This window comes from Siphateles boraxobius, unplaced genomic scaffold (assembly GCF_051911475.1).
Source record: "Siphateles boraxobius isolate OS27281-9 unplaced genomic scaffold, OSU_SipBor_1 31, whole genome shotgun sequence".
NCBI classification, from domain to species: domain Eukaryota; kingdom Metazoa; phylum Chordata; class Actinopteri; order Cypriniformes; family Leuciscidae; genus Siphateles; species Siphateles boraxobius.
The window spans coordinates 2,162,758-2,177,755 of record NW_027508931.1 but is presented as its reverse complement, the minus strand read 5'-3'; the positions used below and the strand labels follow the sequence as shown (position 1 = coordinate 2,177,755).

The 14,998-nt window shown below is 38.1% G+C and overlaps 2 protein-coding genes across 2 annotated transcripts in view; one reads left to right on the top strand and one right to left on the bottom strand.

The window, feature by feature from the left end:
- Positions 1–9,335, top strand: part of smad3b (SMAD family member 3b) — a 25,266-nt gene extending 15,931 nt beyond the window's left edge. Inside the window, exons 2-9 of the mRNA XM_077248924.1 lie at positions 117–310; positions 463–591; positions 1,374–1,448; positions 1,538–1,588; positions 5,603–5,815; positions 5,901–6,038; positions 6,200–6,344; positions 7,066–9,335. Coding sequence (XP_077105039.1) covers positions 117–310; positions 463–591; positions 1,374–1,448; positions 1,538–1,588; positions 5,603–5,815; positions 5,901–6,038; positions 6,200–6,344; positions 7,066–7,189 — 1,069 coding nt within the window. The 3' untranslated portion in view covers positions 7,190–9,335. The remainder of the gene's footprint in view (positions 1–116; positions 311–462; positions 592–1,373; positions 1,449–1,537; positions 1,589–5,602; positions 5,816–5,900; positions 6,039–6,199; positions 6,345–7,065) is intronic.
- On the bottom strand, positions 8,853–14,995 carry aagab (alpha and gamma adaptin binding protein). Its single transcript, XM_077248926.1, has 10 exons — positions 14,784–14,995; positions 13,832–14,022; positions 13,647–13,743; positions 13,482–13,571; positions 13,313–13,396; positions 12,914–12,993; positions 10,865–10,955; positions 10,603–10,707; positions 10,082–10,131; positions 8,853–10,000 (listed from the first exon to the last, which is right to left on the bottom strand). The coding sequence occupies exons 1-10, from the start codon at positions 14,875–14,877 to the stop codon at positions 9,923–9,925; spliced, it is 960 nt and encodes a 319-aa protein (XP_077105041.1). The 5' UTR covers positions 14,878–14,995; the 3' UTR covers positions 8,853–9,922.
- Positions 14,996–14,998: the final 3 nt, after the last annotated feature.

The following is a 14,998-nucleotide window of genomic DNA, read 5'->3' as shown; positions in this document are numbered from 1 at the left end:
AGTCATACTGTATGTTAAGTGTTCTGTCAATATTAAGAAGGTAGAATGATTATTGTGTTAACTTTCATGAGACTGTTTTTTAATTTTTTTAATCGTCTCCTGAACATTATGTGCAGGTCTCTGGATGGCCGTCTACAGGTATCTCACAGAAAAGGCCTCCCCCATGTGATCTACTGCCGTCTGTGGCGTTGGCCTGACCTGCAGTCCCACCATGAACTGCGTGCCGTAGACTTGTGTGAGTTTGCTTTCCACATGAAGAAGGACGAGGTGTGTGTGAACCCTTACCACTACCAACGTGTGGAGACACCAGGTAAGTCCTGAAGGTGTTTCACTCATTCAATGATTGTTGAATTTTTATAATCAGTTTTTCATATGAAACTAATTTGAGTTATTTATTGGGATTAATTCGTATTTTTTCTCGTTTTTTTCTCTGTGTGTGTGTGTGTGTGTGTGTGTGTGCAGTGTTGCCTCCGGTCCTGGTTCCTCGGCATGCTGATATCCCCACAGACTTCCCTCCCCTGGATGATTACTCCATCCCTGAGAACACCATATTCCCAGCGGGCATTGAGCCTCCGAGCAACTATATACCGGGTGACAAACATGTTTTCTGTTTTCTCTCTAAAAATCACACATTAACTTTCACCCAGACATGCCCTCAGGACTACACAACAGGCATTACTCACTCTGACACACACACACACGCTGGCTCATAGCCACATTTGTTGGAGTTGATTTTGTCGTGTCTCAGTTCGTTTAAGCTGTTTTGTCAAAATCAAAGCGTTTAGTCTGGCATCTTAATGAAGTTGGTAAAAGAGAATAAGACAAGGAGAGATCAAAGTTCTGATCTCATGACTGGTAACATCATATCAAGGCTCAAGACTGTTGGTGTTAAGTATTTCATATGACTTGAGGAAAATAAATAAAAAATTCCAGGCAGACCTTCTCACTATAGGACATATTTTCATTGTGGCATTTGAGTAAAGTTCTTCATAAAGCCAAGCTCATGCTACAAAGAGAGCTTTCACCCTTTCATATTTTAATTCTGCAACTAGTATTGTTGGATCCACACGATTTTGGCTTTGATACAGTTTCAGCCTCTGGTACCAAGACAATTGACAATGTCGATTGATAATTAAAGGGATAGTTCACCCAAAAATGACATTTCTGACATTAATTACTCACCCTCATGTTGTTTCATGACAATTAAGGACAGAAATATCTAACCCTTTATGGCTGTAAATAAATGGTCAACACACCACTAACTGTTGAATCTTTAAATATGTGTTCTGCAGGGAGACCATCTTATGTCTTGCATTGTACATTTGGCGTATGTGTGGTGCTTAATAACACTATATGTCTGATTTATGCTTCAGAGACCCCTCCTCCAGGCTACCTAAGTGAGGATGGGGAAACCAGTGACCACCAAATGAACCACAGCATGGACACAGGTTAGAGCCCTGGGATCACAAACAAGCAGTTGCTATTAGATACCAGAGCTGAATATATTAGTTTACAATTTTCTAAATCTATTTTTCAGGTTCCCCAAATCTTTCACCCAACCCTGTCTCTCCTGCAAACAGCAACCTAGGTAAGATCCCAGATTGTCATACAGTGATATAGATAACCAAACGTTTGTACACCTACTACTCCTTTACTATTATTCTAACATGTGGAAAATACTAGTAATAGTAAAGTTGTCAAATTAATAAAATAACACTAATGTAGTTTAGGAATTATACTTGAAACTTGAAACAAATCTTGTAGAAGCCATCTTATCTACCTTTTTCCTACGCCCTATGATGCTTTTTTATAGGTGTAACTTCCGTTAAACTGTCTTAATATGTAGCGAAAGAAAAACCCAATCTGGCAACACAAGCCACCAGTGTCGCACCGTCGCGTCGCATGCGTCATCAACACAAAAAGCAGCATGTAGTCGACAAAGCATCGAGGAGGCGTCGTATCGTATGATCAGTTTTAAGACAAGGTCGGTGAGGATGGGAAAAAATCTTACATTTCTGTGCAAACTTTGCCCGCCGATAAAATAACCGCTGTCTGTGGTTGTATATGGGTTGTGGCAATAATTAAAAAAAAAATAGCTCGCAGCAACATATGGAAAAAAAACCTATGAACTAGTTCATTTTTTGGAACCGTGAACTTACTTCAAAATTGTGAAGTATGAACTATGAACTGAACTAGTTCATTTTAAAATTTTTGAACTGAACTTTGAACTAGTTCATGTAGAAAGTGAACTTTCCCAACACTGTGTATCTGTATGTGTCATACAATATATGTTGTGTGTGTGTGTTATATTATGTGTCTGCAATGCAGTTGTGAGAAGGTGTTTGAGTGTATGTTACTCAGTTTATCTGTAAACAATCTTAAGTTATGAATCTTACAAATTCACCTTCATCACAGTGTAACTGATAGTAACGGCAAACGTGTATCAATTACGCTATTTATAGCTTTGCCTTATATTTAGTTTGATTCCGTTACGAGCTAGTAAAATATTTAAAACTTTACCAGTATGTATCGATATGCGAGCTTGATAGTGAGTACTAACAGCCCTGTTAATTGTTTATATTCATACTGATAAATTTAGTTATTTTATTACTTGTGATTCTGACATGATGTCACTACATGCACTGTGCTCCTCTCTGCTCGGCGCTGGTAAACGCGTCGACTCTTCCAGCTGAGCGAACGGCTGGGATCGCGCGTTCATGTGTTTTGGGGGCGTGGCTTTGGAAGGAGCCAAGAAGGGAGGGGGTGGGAGTTAATGGAACAATGAGCTGTGATTATTGCAGTCCTGAGAGGACTACAGACAATCGATTCTTAAAATTTATTTTCCAGAGTACTTGCATTTTAATTATGCATTGATATATAAAGACAGTTTAAACAAATTTGGAAAAAAGTATTTTTGGGGATTTCTACCTACCCTGCCTTTAATCAAAAATGTTCATTAAAAGTGATTTATATTCAGTCATACTGATGGATAAGTATTATGTGCAGCGCATCCTTATAATTTGTAATTTTATACCCATAATCTAAAATGCACCGTTTGCAAAAGGCGGCAACTTTGGCTTTTACTTTCGGCACCTTTTCCCTTGGATGTGTAGTTGGTTTGTTTCATGAAAACAATCAACCCCTTCAAAAGTGTTGTTGTGATGGGAACCCCGGAGAGTCATTTCTGTAAGCACTCCCACCCCACTGTGAGTCAGAGTTTAATCTGGCTGGATTATCGCTGACATATTATCTCCATAACGTTGGTCTGCCTGCCTGGTCCTGTGTGAGGTGATTAGTGAGAACGGAAGTCTGCTTCAGTAAGCCCATGAGAAAACACTAGGACGAGTCACTGCTGGTAAAACAGATGAGTAACGTCACTAGCATCCTGTACTATCTACATTAAGCATGTCTACAATTGTTAACAATAGCAAGGCATGAACAAATATTTTGTATATTATTTATACCCATTATCGGTTTGGATCATTTGGCCATAAAAATAGGATTTGTGGATATATTTTCAAAATCAACTAGTCATATTAGGAAGTGTGATGTAATGGTGCTGGCATAGGGTCATGTTCTCAGACGCCAGTCAGATACATTTCTGAAGGATTTATACTAGCTTTCAAAAGTTTACACACTATACGATTTTTTTAAAGATTTTGAAAGAAGTCTGATGCTCTCTAGAGCTGCATTTATTTAATCCAAAATTCAGTAAGAACAGTAATATTGCTAAATATTATCAAATTGAAAATAGCAGCTTTTTAGTGTTTTAGTACACTTTAAAGCTGCAGTAGGGAGTTTTGAGAAAATGTTGACTTAGCCTGAAAATTTGAACAAGCACAACTTACAGGTCCAACCCCCGTGAACGCGCAGGCTAGTAAGCAGGACCACCGATGACGGCGGATTATAAACAGTTATGGAACATTCACTAATAGGGACGAAACATCAACAATATGCTTTACATTGACTATGGCCTTCCCATACTTTGAAAACAAACTTGGTCCTCAAATCATTATGTATTTTGCAATGCATGTAACTTTATAACGTTGCACTCTTTCTATAAGTTATAAATAGCTAGTAAGGATTAGTTCACTTTTAAAAAAACTTTTGCTGATAATTTACTCACCCCCATGTCATCCAAGATGTCCATGTCTTTCTTTCTTCAGTCGGAAAGAAAATAAGGTTTTGAAAACATTCCAGGCTTTTTCTCCATATAATGGACTTCAATAGGACACAAACGTTTCAAGGACCAAATGACAGTTTCAGTGCAGCTTCAAAGGGCTTTAAACGATACCAGACGATGAATGAGGGTCTTATCTAGCGAAACGATCGGTCATTTCAAAAATAAATAAAAAACTTTAAGTTTTATAAGCACAAATGCTCGCCTTGCTCTGTTCTGTGATGCACATTCGTGATCCTGTTCGAACTTGTTCATCAAAATGAACAAATCTTTTTTCGAGTCATTTCGTTCGTTGAATGAACGAAATGACTCGAAAAAAGATTTGTTCATTTGGATGAACGAGTTCGAACAGGAGAGTCACGAACGACGGTACGCGCTCGCGCTTTGCAAGAGAGGGGTGATCAGCGCGTACACGAGCGTGATTGACACTGCTAAGACATTCCTCCTGGCTCTGATTGGTTGTTTCTGACCGGGAGCGGTGTATTTCTGCAAATGGCATTGGACCACGGGGAGGAGCCAGAGGAGCTTGATTTTTTCACAGATTATCTGTCTCATATTCTACTGTCAGGACATAATGACAGTTTTAACAAATATTTGTTTACAAAAGTTACCTACTGGAGCTTTAAAATGTAGGCTAATTTATCCTACTTATTTGTCTTCAGTGTCACATGATCCTTCAATATGTGTTAATTTGCTGCTCAAGACACATGTATTATTATTATTATCAGTGTTGAAAACAGCTGCATAATGTTTTTGTTATTGAAACCATAATACATTTTTCCCCCCATGATATACATTTTATTTGATGAATAGAAGGTTCAAAAGACCAGCATTCATTTGGAATAGAAATCTTTTGAAATCTTTTAAATGTCTTTACTGTCACGTTTAATCAATTTAATGTGTCCTTTATGAATAAAAGTATATATATTTTTAAAACTTTATATATCCTATGCATATAAATGTGTATATATCCAGTAAATAGGATAAATAGCTATGTATATGATTAAATAATCTAAATAACACTTATTTAGCTATTGCAAACGTATCTCACAAAACATATATTTATCTATAAATATTGAATTTTAAAAATGACTATAGATATATTTAAAAAGCTAACAGTCAACTCATCCCTGAATGGAGTCTTGTGTATAATAGTTAGGCAACCCTGTTTCCCAGGCTTTGCCTCTCGGCTGTGCAAAAGGAAACCTCATATAAAAGAAGCCTTTGTTCCTGTCCTCTCAGTCAGCCCAGGATAATGTAATAATAATAATATCCTGTCGCTGGGTTGTTCTACCTCTGCAGTGAGACACCAGGAGGCCCAGAACCCAAAGTCCAGTGCCTTTCCTGTTGTTTCACACTTTGTTCTACACTTGTTTTGTTTCTCTGATCCTCTCTCATGCCCATTATATTTGTGTTTTTTAGATCTGCAGCCGGTAACATATTGTGAATCCGCATTTTGGTGCTCGATTTCCTACTACGAGCTGAATCAGCGTGTGGGCGAGACTTTCCATGCCTCGCAACCATCTCTGACCGTGGATGGCTTTACGGACCCGTCTAACGCAGAGCGCTTCTGCCTGGGCCTGCTGTCCAACGTCAACCGCAACGCAGCCGTGGAGCTGACGCGCAGACACATCGGTACATTTATAAAAAATACTGGAATTAGAGATTCTGAAATGAACCGAATCTGTTCTTGCTCATAAACTTCATAACCTTTCCCCAGGCCGAGGCGTGCGTTTGTATTACATCGGCGGTGAGGTGTTTGCTGAGTGTCTGAGCGACAGTGCTATTTTTGTCCAGAGTCCCAACTGTAACCAGCGGTATGGCTGGCACCCCGCCACAGTGTGTAAGATTCCTCCAGGTGAGTCAGTCCTTCTGTACACTGTGATTGGATGAATTTGCAGCTGTGTATATATACATCCTATGAATCACTCAGGCATGTTCTAGTTTCAGACTTCCTCATTATGTTCCATAGAAGCACTCAAGCATACATACTTGTGTGTGTGTTTTGCTTCCTCTCAGGCTGTAATCTGAAGATCTTCAATAACCAGGAATTTGCAGCTCTATTGGCCCAATCAGTGAATCAGGGATTCGAGGCCGTGTACCAGTTAACCCGCATGTGCACCATTCGCATGAGTTTTGTCAAAGGCTGGGGGGCAGAATACAGGTACACACACACACACACACACACACACACACACACACACACACACACACACACACACACATAAATATATATATAAATTATACATACTCTACCATTCAAAAGTTTGTAGTCAATATTTTTTTTATAGAAATTAAAGCTTTTATTCTGTTTTATCATTAAATTCACCTAGCCTTAATTACAAAAGATTTCTACTTCAAATAAATGCTTGTTATTTTGCACTCTATTCATCCAAAAATCCTGAAAGTTTTTCACATGTTTTCCACAAAAATGATTTCTGAAAGATCATGTGAGTAATGATGCTGAAAATAAATCTTTGCATTCACAGGAATAAACGCTATTTGAAAATGTATTCAAATAGAACATTTATTTTAAAAGTATTTTCCTGTGTTTTTGATATTATTTTATATTTTGTTTATATATATTTCATGTGTGTATGAATTAAAATGTAATTTGCATATGCAAATGTAGAACAGGCTTAGTGATTTTCTGGAACTGTTGTCCATATCTACATCACTTTTTAAAAATTGTCAGTACACGATAAAAAATTTAAAAAACACACACACACATGGTATTTAATCACTTTATTTCTGTGACAGTAGCACACAAAAAGCTAATGGTTGCCCTTGATTATGTAAAATGGCTATTCCCAGCTGCTCTGTAGCGTTAAAAATGCTTGGAAGGCATGGAAGCACATTACTGACCCAGATTCTCCTTCCTGCAGGCGGCAGACAGTGACCAGCACCCCCTGCTGGATAGAGCTGCATCTCAACGGCCCCCTGCAATGGCTGGACAAGGTGCTCACTCAGATGGGCTCTCCAAACCTCCGCTGCTCAAGCGTGTCATAGGACGAACCCTCAGCCCATAACCATTTAATGACACCCAGGACCCACCCTCTATTGCTGCTTAATGCCAAGCAAACAAACAGCGCAAAATCAAGGATGGGGAGAAAACACGCGCTGGACTCCTCAGTTTCAGTCAATTACAGATCCCAGTGTTTTGCTGTAGGCAAAAATTGACACGAACAGTTGAAGCACTTTGAACTATGACACTCATGCTGATATGTTTGATGAGTGTCGTGATGAGTTTAAAATGAGGCATTTTCCTCATTGTGAATTGAAATGTGGTAATGAAATTATGATTCTGTCATTTTTTGTTTTTATCAAGAAGTGTATCACGCATTTAATTTGATCTTAAGGTATTAGAATCATGGGCTCATAACATGATTGCTCAAAATCATTAATATCCTCATAGGGGGCGTGGTAGACATTTCTGGCGACTTAGTGCAGAACCTGACAAGCCTTCAGAGAAGAGTGTTTTGTTTCCACCACCTTCAGTGAAGGGGTCTTGTGTGAACTGTTACAGTATGTCTTTGTTTAGTTGTTTGTGTGTTGTTGTGCTCAAGTAAATTGCACTGCACTGGACAGGTCAATACAATGTGATTGCAATTGCTGTCTGTCTCAAATGCACGGTCGACCAGGTTACACTTCTGACAGGAAATGGGTGTAAAAATTATAAAAATTTACTTTGCCTTGATTATGGATAGCACTTCTTTTTACAACCCAATGACGCCGTGAATAAGAAACTAGCATTGGAAATTTGTAAACGACAAATGCTAATAGTGCCACATTTCTTGAACTTGATGGTTACCATTTGAATTTTGCTCAGCAGACATTTTTGTAAAAAGTATTTTTGCATAAACTGAATGGAGATCACGAAAGTATATTTTTACTGCTGCCCTAAAGTATTGTGATTAAGATTTGTGTAGTAAAGTATTTATCACCCAGATCTGCAGGTCATCACTGTCATATTATACATGGATTTGAAGAAAAATGGACATCCTTAAGGTGTGGTCACATAAGCTAAACTGTCTGATAAATGTAAATGTATGAAGCACTGCTCACACAGACGTCACTTTCACAGGTGAATCCATGTGACCAACTAGAACCTGTATGGAAATATATCGCAAATTCCAATCGTGTGGATTTCATATCAAACTGACTGGATTTTGCAAGCAAAAAATTGCCAAACAGTGGTAAATGTGACCACACTATTATTCATCACATTTCTCTTTCAAACATTCACTTGATTTCATTGTCCTTTCATCAATTATCTTCTGTGTATGATTGGTGCATGAAAGAGATGTGTTGGACTCAGGACTGTCAATCCATTAAACTGATTTTTGAGCTCATGAAGTCATCCAACAAATAACAGCATTTCATATCTCTACATACTACACTATTTTACAGTGATTTTAGAGAGGGTAAAACATTGCCTATTGTATTTATAGGCTTGTTTTTTTCCACAGAAAAAAAAATGGAGGGCAAGTACTGCTGGCAGCTCTTGGGAAGCTTGTATTTTTACATAAAGATTGATTTCACAAGAGAATAGTGTAAATGGTTAGATTTGTATGTGTACACTTTGCTTTTCAAGTTATTTAATCCCTGAATTTGCTAGTATTGACATTTAACATCCAACTCAATGCATGGTCAGAAATCAGCAGTCCATAAGCATGTTTCTCATTTTATTCTGGTTTCTCAACGAATAAGCACTGAATCATTGCTCGTGAAAATCCTGACAATCTTTGCTTGATTTTGAAAATCAAATGGATATTTCATGAAACAACTGATGCTTGTGTTTAATTCCCCTAATCTGTGTCTTTTGCTCTGAATCTTGCTGGCTCTTAATCTGTGCCAAACATGGCCAAAGCACACAATGGACTGGTGATATTAATTAGATTTGTCATTTTTGCTGGAATATTACTTATATCCTGTTTCTTTTCTTTGCTTTCTTGATTTGGAAGCAAATACAACATTCTTTGTCTAATAGTGTCAGTTAATTCATTCGTATTCTTAAACTGATGCTTCTTTCTTGTTTTCCCTGAATTTCCCTTTTGCTTTTCTGTAACGTACACTCACGAAGACTTCACTTTTCTTGCATTCACTGTTATATTGACTTTTATGTACATTTTAATAATAAAATGTTTTAAGAGCATCAGTTTTTGCACTGCCTTTATTTCTTTTGTAAAGAAATGTTTTATTTCACATCTATTTTTAAACAAAAGAACATCTAAATTGATTCGACAGATGATTCTTTTAATTGATGAAGAGCTAATGACATGCTCAAGCATAGTCCGTAATTGTGACTTGTATCAAGAACATAAGGAAAAATAAGTTTAAAAACAATCCATTTTTGTCAGCTCATCTGTCATATGATTTACAACTCTTGACAGAACCATAGCCTTCATCCTTGTATGTGGCTTGCACTGAAAGCACCAGAATGCAGACAAGATAACAATCTTGCCCCCTGCAACCCACTCGATGGCTTTGAGATTACAATGTTTAAAGCCAAAAGCCCATAATGATGCTGTACTGCCTGATTGAGGTGTTGGATGTTTATATTATAGTAACAGCAGAAAATCTCAGTTGCTGTTTTTGCTCGCATTCTTTGCGTGTTCCTCATGCCAGATCTTGGTTTCTCGGGCGGGACAGGACAGGACTGGGCTGAGCAGATTTGGGAAGATGGGGTTGAAGGGTTGGATGAGTATCAACAGTGGAAGCTGGTTAAGAGTAACTCAGGCATTAACTCTCCTCCCCTGATGACAGGCCCTCAATCTCATCCTGGTCTCCACCAATAGCCATCCAGAATGCTTTAGCAACCTGATTGAGGGTAAATCTACTGTTAGTTCAAGTTTTGGATTTGAAAAAGTATTAACATTAGTGTTAATTAGAGAATACTACCTTCTCTGCATGCACTTTTCTCTGTTCATGTGGCAACGAAGAGGCCTTGTCTAGAAATTTAAGAATAGTGAATACTATTTGTAAAAAAAACAGGCCTCTAATTGAATTTAATGTTTCAATTTAACATATGCATACAGTAAATACATATACATTTCAATAAATTTGAGATCAGCAAGTTATTTTTTTAAAGAAATTAATACTTTTATTTAGCAAGGACTAATAAAATAGTATAAAAAATTACAACATTGACAATAATAATAATAATAATAATAATAATAAAAATGCTTCTTAAGCACCAAATCAGACTAGAGTAATGGCTAGCTTTACCATTTACAGGAATAAATTACATTGCTAAACATTAACATAGAAAACAGTTATTTTAAATCTTAATAATATTTCAAAATATTGCCGGGTTTTTTTTTGATCAACTAATTGCAGCCTTGGTGAGCATAAGAGACTTCTTTCAAAATCTTAATGATCCCAAACTTTTGAACAGTAGTGAATAAATAAGTCCTTTTAACCTTTCATCTCTTTCAATTTTGTAAAGAGTCGTTCAAAATTCTCCACATCTGCATCCCCAGCTGTTAGATTAGCCAACTCTTGGATATCTATGTCAATCATGGGATCTATGACAGATTGGCAAATATTTCATTAAACACCGAACAGAAGTACGTTCAAATATATATAAAAATAGCTTGTTCCATTTGTACTTTTTATGAAGTTTTACCATTAATTAACCTCCAAAATGACTATAAATATATTGCCATTAGCAAAAATACATACCAACTACTGTGTCCACTGCATTATTCTGCATATTCTCTGCTCTCTGGCTCTCAGTGCCTTCATCTGTACTGTTGGATGGGGAATGAGAGGACTAATAACAGGGAGAAAAAATTAGCCTGTTACAACTAGATAACAGATAGTTCAACCAAAAGTGAACATGCTGTCATCATTTACTCACCCTCAAGTTGTTCCAAACCTGTATGAATTAATTTCTTCTGCTGAGCACAAAGAAGATATTTTGAAGAATTTCGATAAACCAATCAGTTGATGGACCCCGTTGACATCCATAGTATTTTCAGCCATGTCTACAGTCAACTGTTTGGTTACCGACATTCTTCAAAATATCATCTTTTGAGTTCAGGAGAAGAAAGAAATTCATACAGGTGTGGAACAACTTGAGGGTGAGTAAATGAAGACAGAATTTTCATTTTTGGGTGAACTATCCCTTTTAAGACTCTAACATATACAGACAAAGCTAAATGATGTTCATCTACATACACTGAACAAAATTATTAACGCAACTCTTGTTTTTTACCCCATTTTTCATGAGCAAAACTCAAAGATCTAAGACTTTTTCTATGTGCACAAAAGGCCTATTTCTCTCAAATATTGTTCTCAAATCTGTCTAAATCTGTGTTAATGAGCACTTCTCCTTTGCCGAGATAATCCATCCACCACACAGGTGTGGCATATCAAGATGCTGATTAGACAGCATGATTATTGCACAGGTGTGCCTTAGGCTGGCCACAATAAAAGGCCACTCTAAAATATGCCGTTTTACTGTATTTGGGGGGGGGTCTGGGGGGTCCGAAAACCAATGAGTATCTGCTGGGACCACCATTTGCCTCACGCAGTGCAACACATCTCCTTCGCATAGAGTTGATCAGGTTGTTGATTGTGGCCTGTGGAATGTTGGTCCACTCCTTTGGAACACGCTGTAATGTACGCCGATCCAGAGCATCCCAAACATGCTCAATGGGTGACATGTCAGGTGAGTATGCTGGCCATGCAAGAACTGGGATGTTTTCAGCTTCCAGGAATTGTGTACAGATCCTTGCAATATGGGGCCGTGCATTATCACGCTGCAACATGAGGTAATGGTTGTGGATGAATGGCACAACAATGGGCCACAGGATCTCGTCACGGTATCTCTGTGCATTCAAAATGCCATCAATAAAATGTACCAGTGTTGGTTGTCCATAACATACGTCTGCCCATACCATAACCCCACCGCCACCATGGGCCACTTGATCCACAACATTGACATCAGCAAACCACTCACCCACACGACGCCATAAACGCTGTCTGCCATCTGCCCTGTACAGTGAAAACCGGGATTCATCCGTGAAGAGAACACCTCTCCAAAGTGCCAGACGCCATCGAATGTGAGCATTTGCCCACTCAAGTCGGTAACGACAACGAACTGCAGTCAGGTCGAGACCCCGATGAGGACGCCGAGCATGCAGATGAGCTTACCTGAGACGGTTTCTGACAGTTTGTGCAGAAATTCTTTGGATATGCAAACCAATTGTTGCAGCAGCTGTCCGGGTGGCTGGTCTCAGACGATCTTGGAGGTGAAGATGCTGGATGTGGAGGTCCTGGGCTGGTGTGGTTACGCGTGTTCTGCGGTTGTGAGGCCGGTTGGATTTACTGCCAAATTCTCTGAAATGCCTTTGGAGATGGCTTATGATAGAGAAATGAACATTCATTTCACGGGTAACAGCTCTGGTGGACATTCCTGCAGTCAGCATGCCAATTGCACGCTCCCTAAAAACTTGCGACATCTGTGGCATTGTACTGTGTGATAAAACTGCACATTTTAGAGTGGCCTTTTATTGTGGCCAGCCTAAGGCACACCTGTGGAATAATCATGCTGTCTAATCAGCATCTTGATTGGCCACACCTGTGAGGTGGATGGATTATCTCGGCAAAGGAGAACTGCTCACTAACACAGATTTAGACAGATTTGTGAACAATATTTGAGAGAAATAAGCCTTTTGTGTACATAGAAAAAGTATTTAAAATAGTAGAAAATGAGAAAAGACTAACCAGTGTCTCTTGACTGGGCCGTGGGTTGTTGTGATGAGAGGCCACCAGGCTGCTCATTAGCCCAAATCCCTGATTATGTACTGAGGGGATTAAAAGATGATAAAAAGAAAAGTTAAATAACATTGCTTAGAATGAACCTGTGAATATGGTTTGTTGTAGATGGCATTGGTATTTCATAATGAATGATCTTTAAGCAGTTATTGAACTAAATTGAGCTGAATAATGTGAGCTGGTTTATAGCAGAATGTCTCTATTTGATGAAGTTTGTATTATAAATTCTGTTACTTCCTGTTTATTACTGTGAAGCTGCTTTGAAACTATTTCTATTGTATGAAGTGCTATAAAAAAATAAAGGTGACTTGATATTGTACATTTTGCATCAGGGCAGTACAATCTCACCATCTTTCATCTCGACACTGGACCACACGTTGGCATTGAGGGCCTGCAGGATTCTTTTTATTCCTGTGGACTCCGGGAAGTCATCTACAGGATATGCAAAGTAAAAAAAAGACTGTAAACAAAACCATTTTTGTGCACAATCATGACTTCACTATGTTTTCTCTCTCACCATCTTCATCAGGTAGATCTTCAGGGTTGAGCTCTACTAATTCAAATGCGTGAGCCAGACACCATTGCTGGGCTTCTTGTCTGCTAACACCTGCAATGGTATATTCACACAAAACTTAGCAACAAAAAAAAATACTGAACGATGAAAGATACCAAACACACTTACCACTGTCACACACATGGTCACACACTAGGATCAGCACTTCTGGAGCCAGTTCCTCCACTACTGATAACCAGGAGTTGACACTGTTAAGGGCGTCTTTCTGAAATGCATAAAGAGGTGAATCAAGGGCACATGCATAAATGGCGAAATTGTCAAATGATCAATATGTCTAATTGTCCATCACTCACATTTTTGCTGTCAAAATAAACGATGAATGCTTGCATAGACCGGGCAACCTCAGCATTCATGTCAAATTTACTAGAAACAACACATAGACTGACGTTTGCTGTGTAGTATTTGTTGTTAATTGTCCATGGAAACCAAGAAACTCTTTCCTCTATTTTGGTAGCTTGTGGCAGTGATTCTGAGCCCAAGATCTCTGGAATAAATACAGACAAAATTGTTATTGGCCAAGTATGTTTTTGAAATGAATTGAAAAAAACAAAACCCACCGGCAGTGAAAACAACTACTAAAATAAGCTACAAGTAAAAAAATTAACCCCAACACTGCCGCCTTCTGGACAAAAACAAAAACACTGGATATAAAGAATCTCTCACTACATTTGTTCTAAAAGCAAACACTAAAGATAGATAGATCATTATTAATATTAGAATAAAGATTATAATAATCATAGACAAGAATACACCTTATTCACCCAATTTTACAGGATTTTATACATGCACAGTGTGAACATATATTATGTTTGAGTCATGCTATATATTGCACTATCATTGTATCAAGAATATTAGTAAATTCCAGAAATGATTCCACATATTGTCCCGTTATATCACGTTGTATCAATACTCTAAGAGCAAGGTATTTGTAGAAAACCAATATGACAGACAAACGTGTAAAGAAAGAAATTTGACTTTAATGAAACGTTGCATGTTACATGAAACGAGCAAAGAGCCAGATGTAGATTTGTAAGATGACAGTTGGGCAATCTTTACAAAAAATACTGCTTTATGCTATAGTTATACAATACATTAATGCACAATACATTTTATGCAATTGATAATTAAACAGTTATTATCGCATTTGCAATTAGGAGACACTACGATGGATGTTTCTTGTTGACAGCTACCGTTAGCATAGCTGCCAGGCTAACGACTCTGGATACATTTCCCCCTTGTACTCACGTCTAATGAGCTCCTCTTCTTTAAAGCTGGAATCACAGCTTGTGACTAAGATAGACGGCAGAGTATGTACTTCATCTCCTTGATCATCTGCCATTTTATTCGTGTAATTAGACACTTAAAAACAGCTCCAAATGAAAGTTAGCACGTTAGCAACAGCTGTCAACCTCCTCCAAGAAACCTTTCACCTCTAACCTCAACTTACTTCCGTGTCTGCG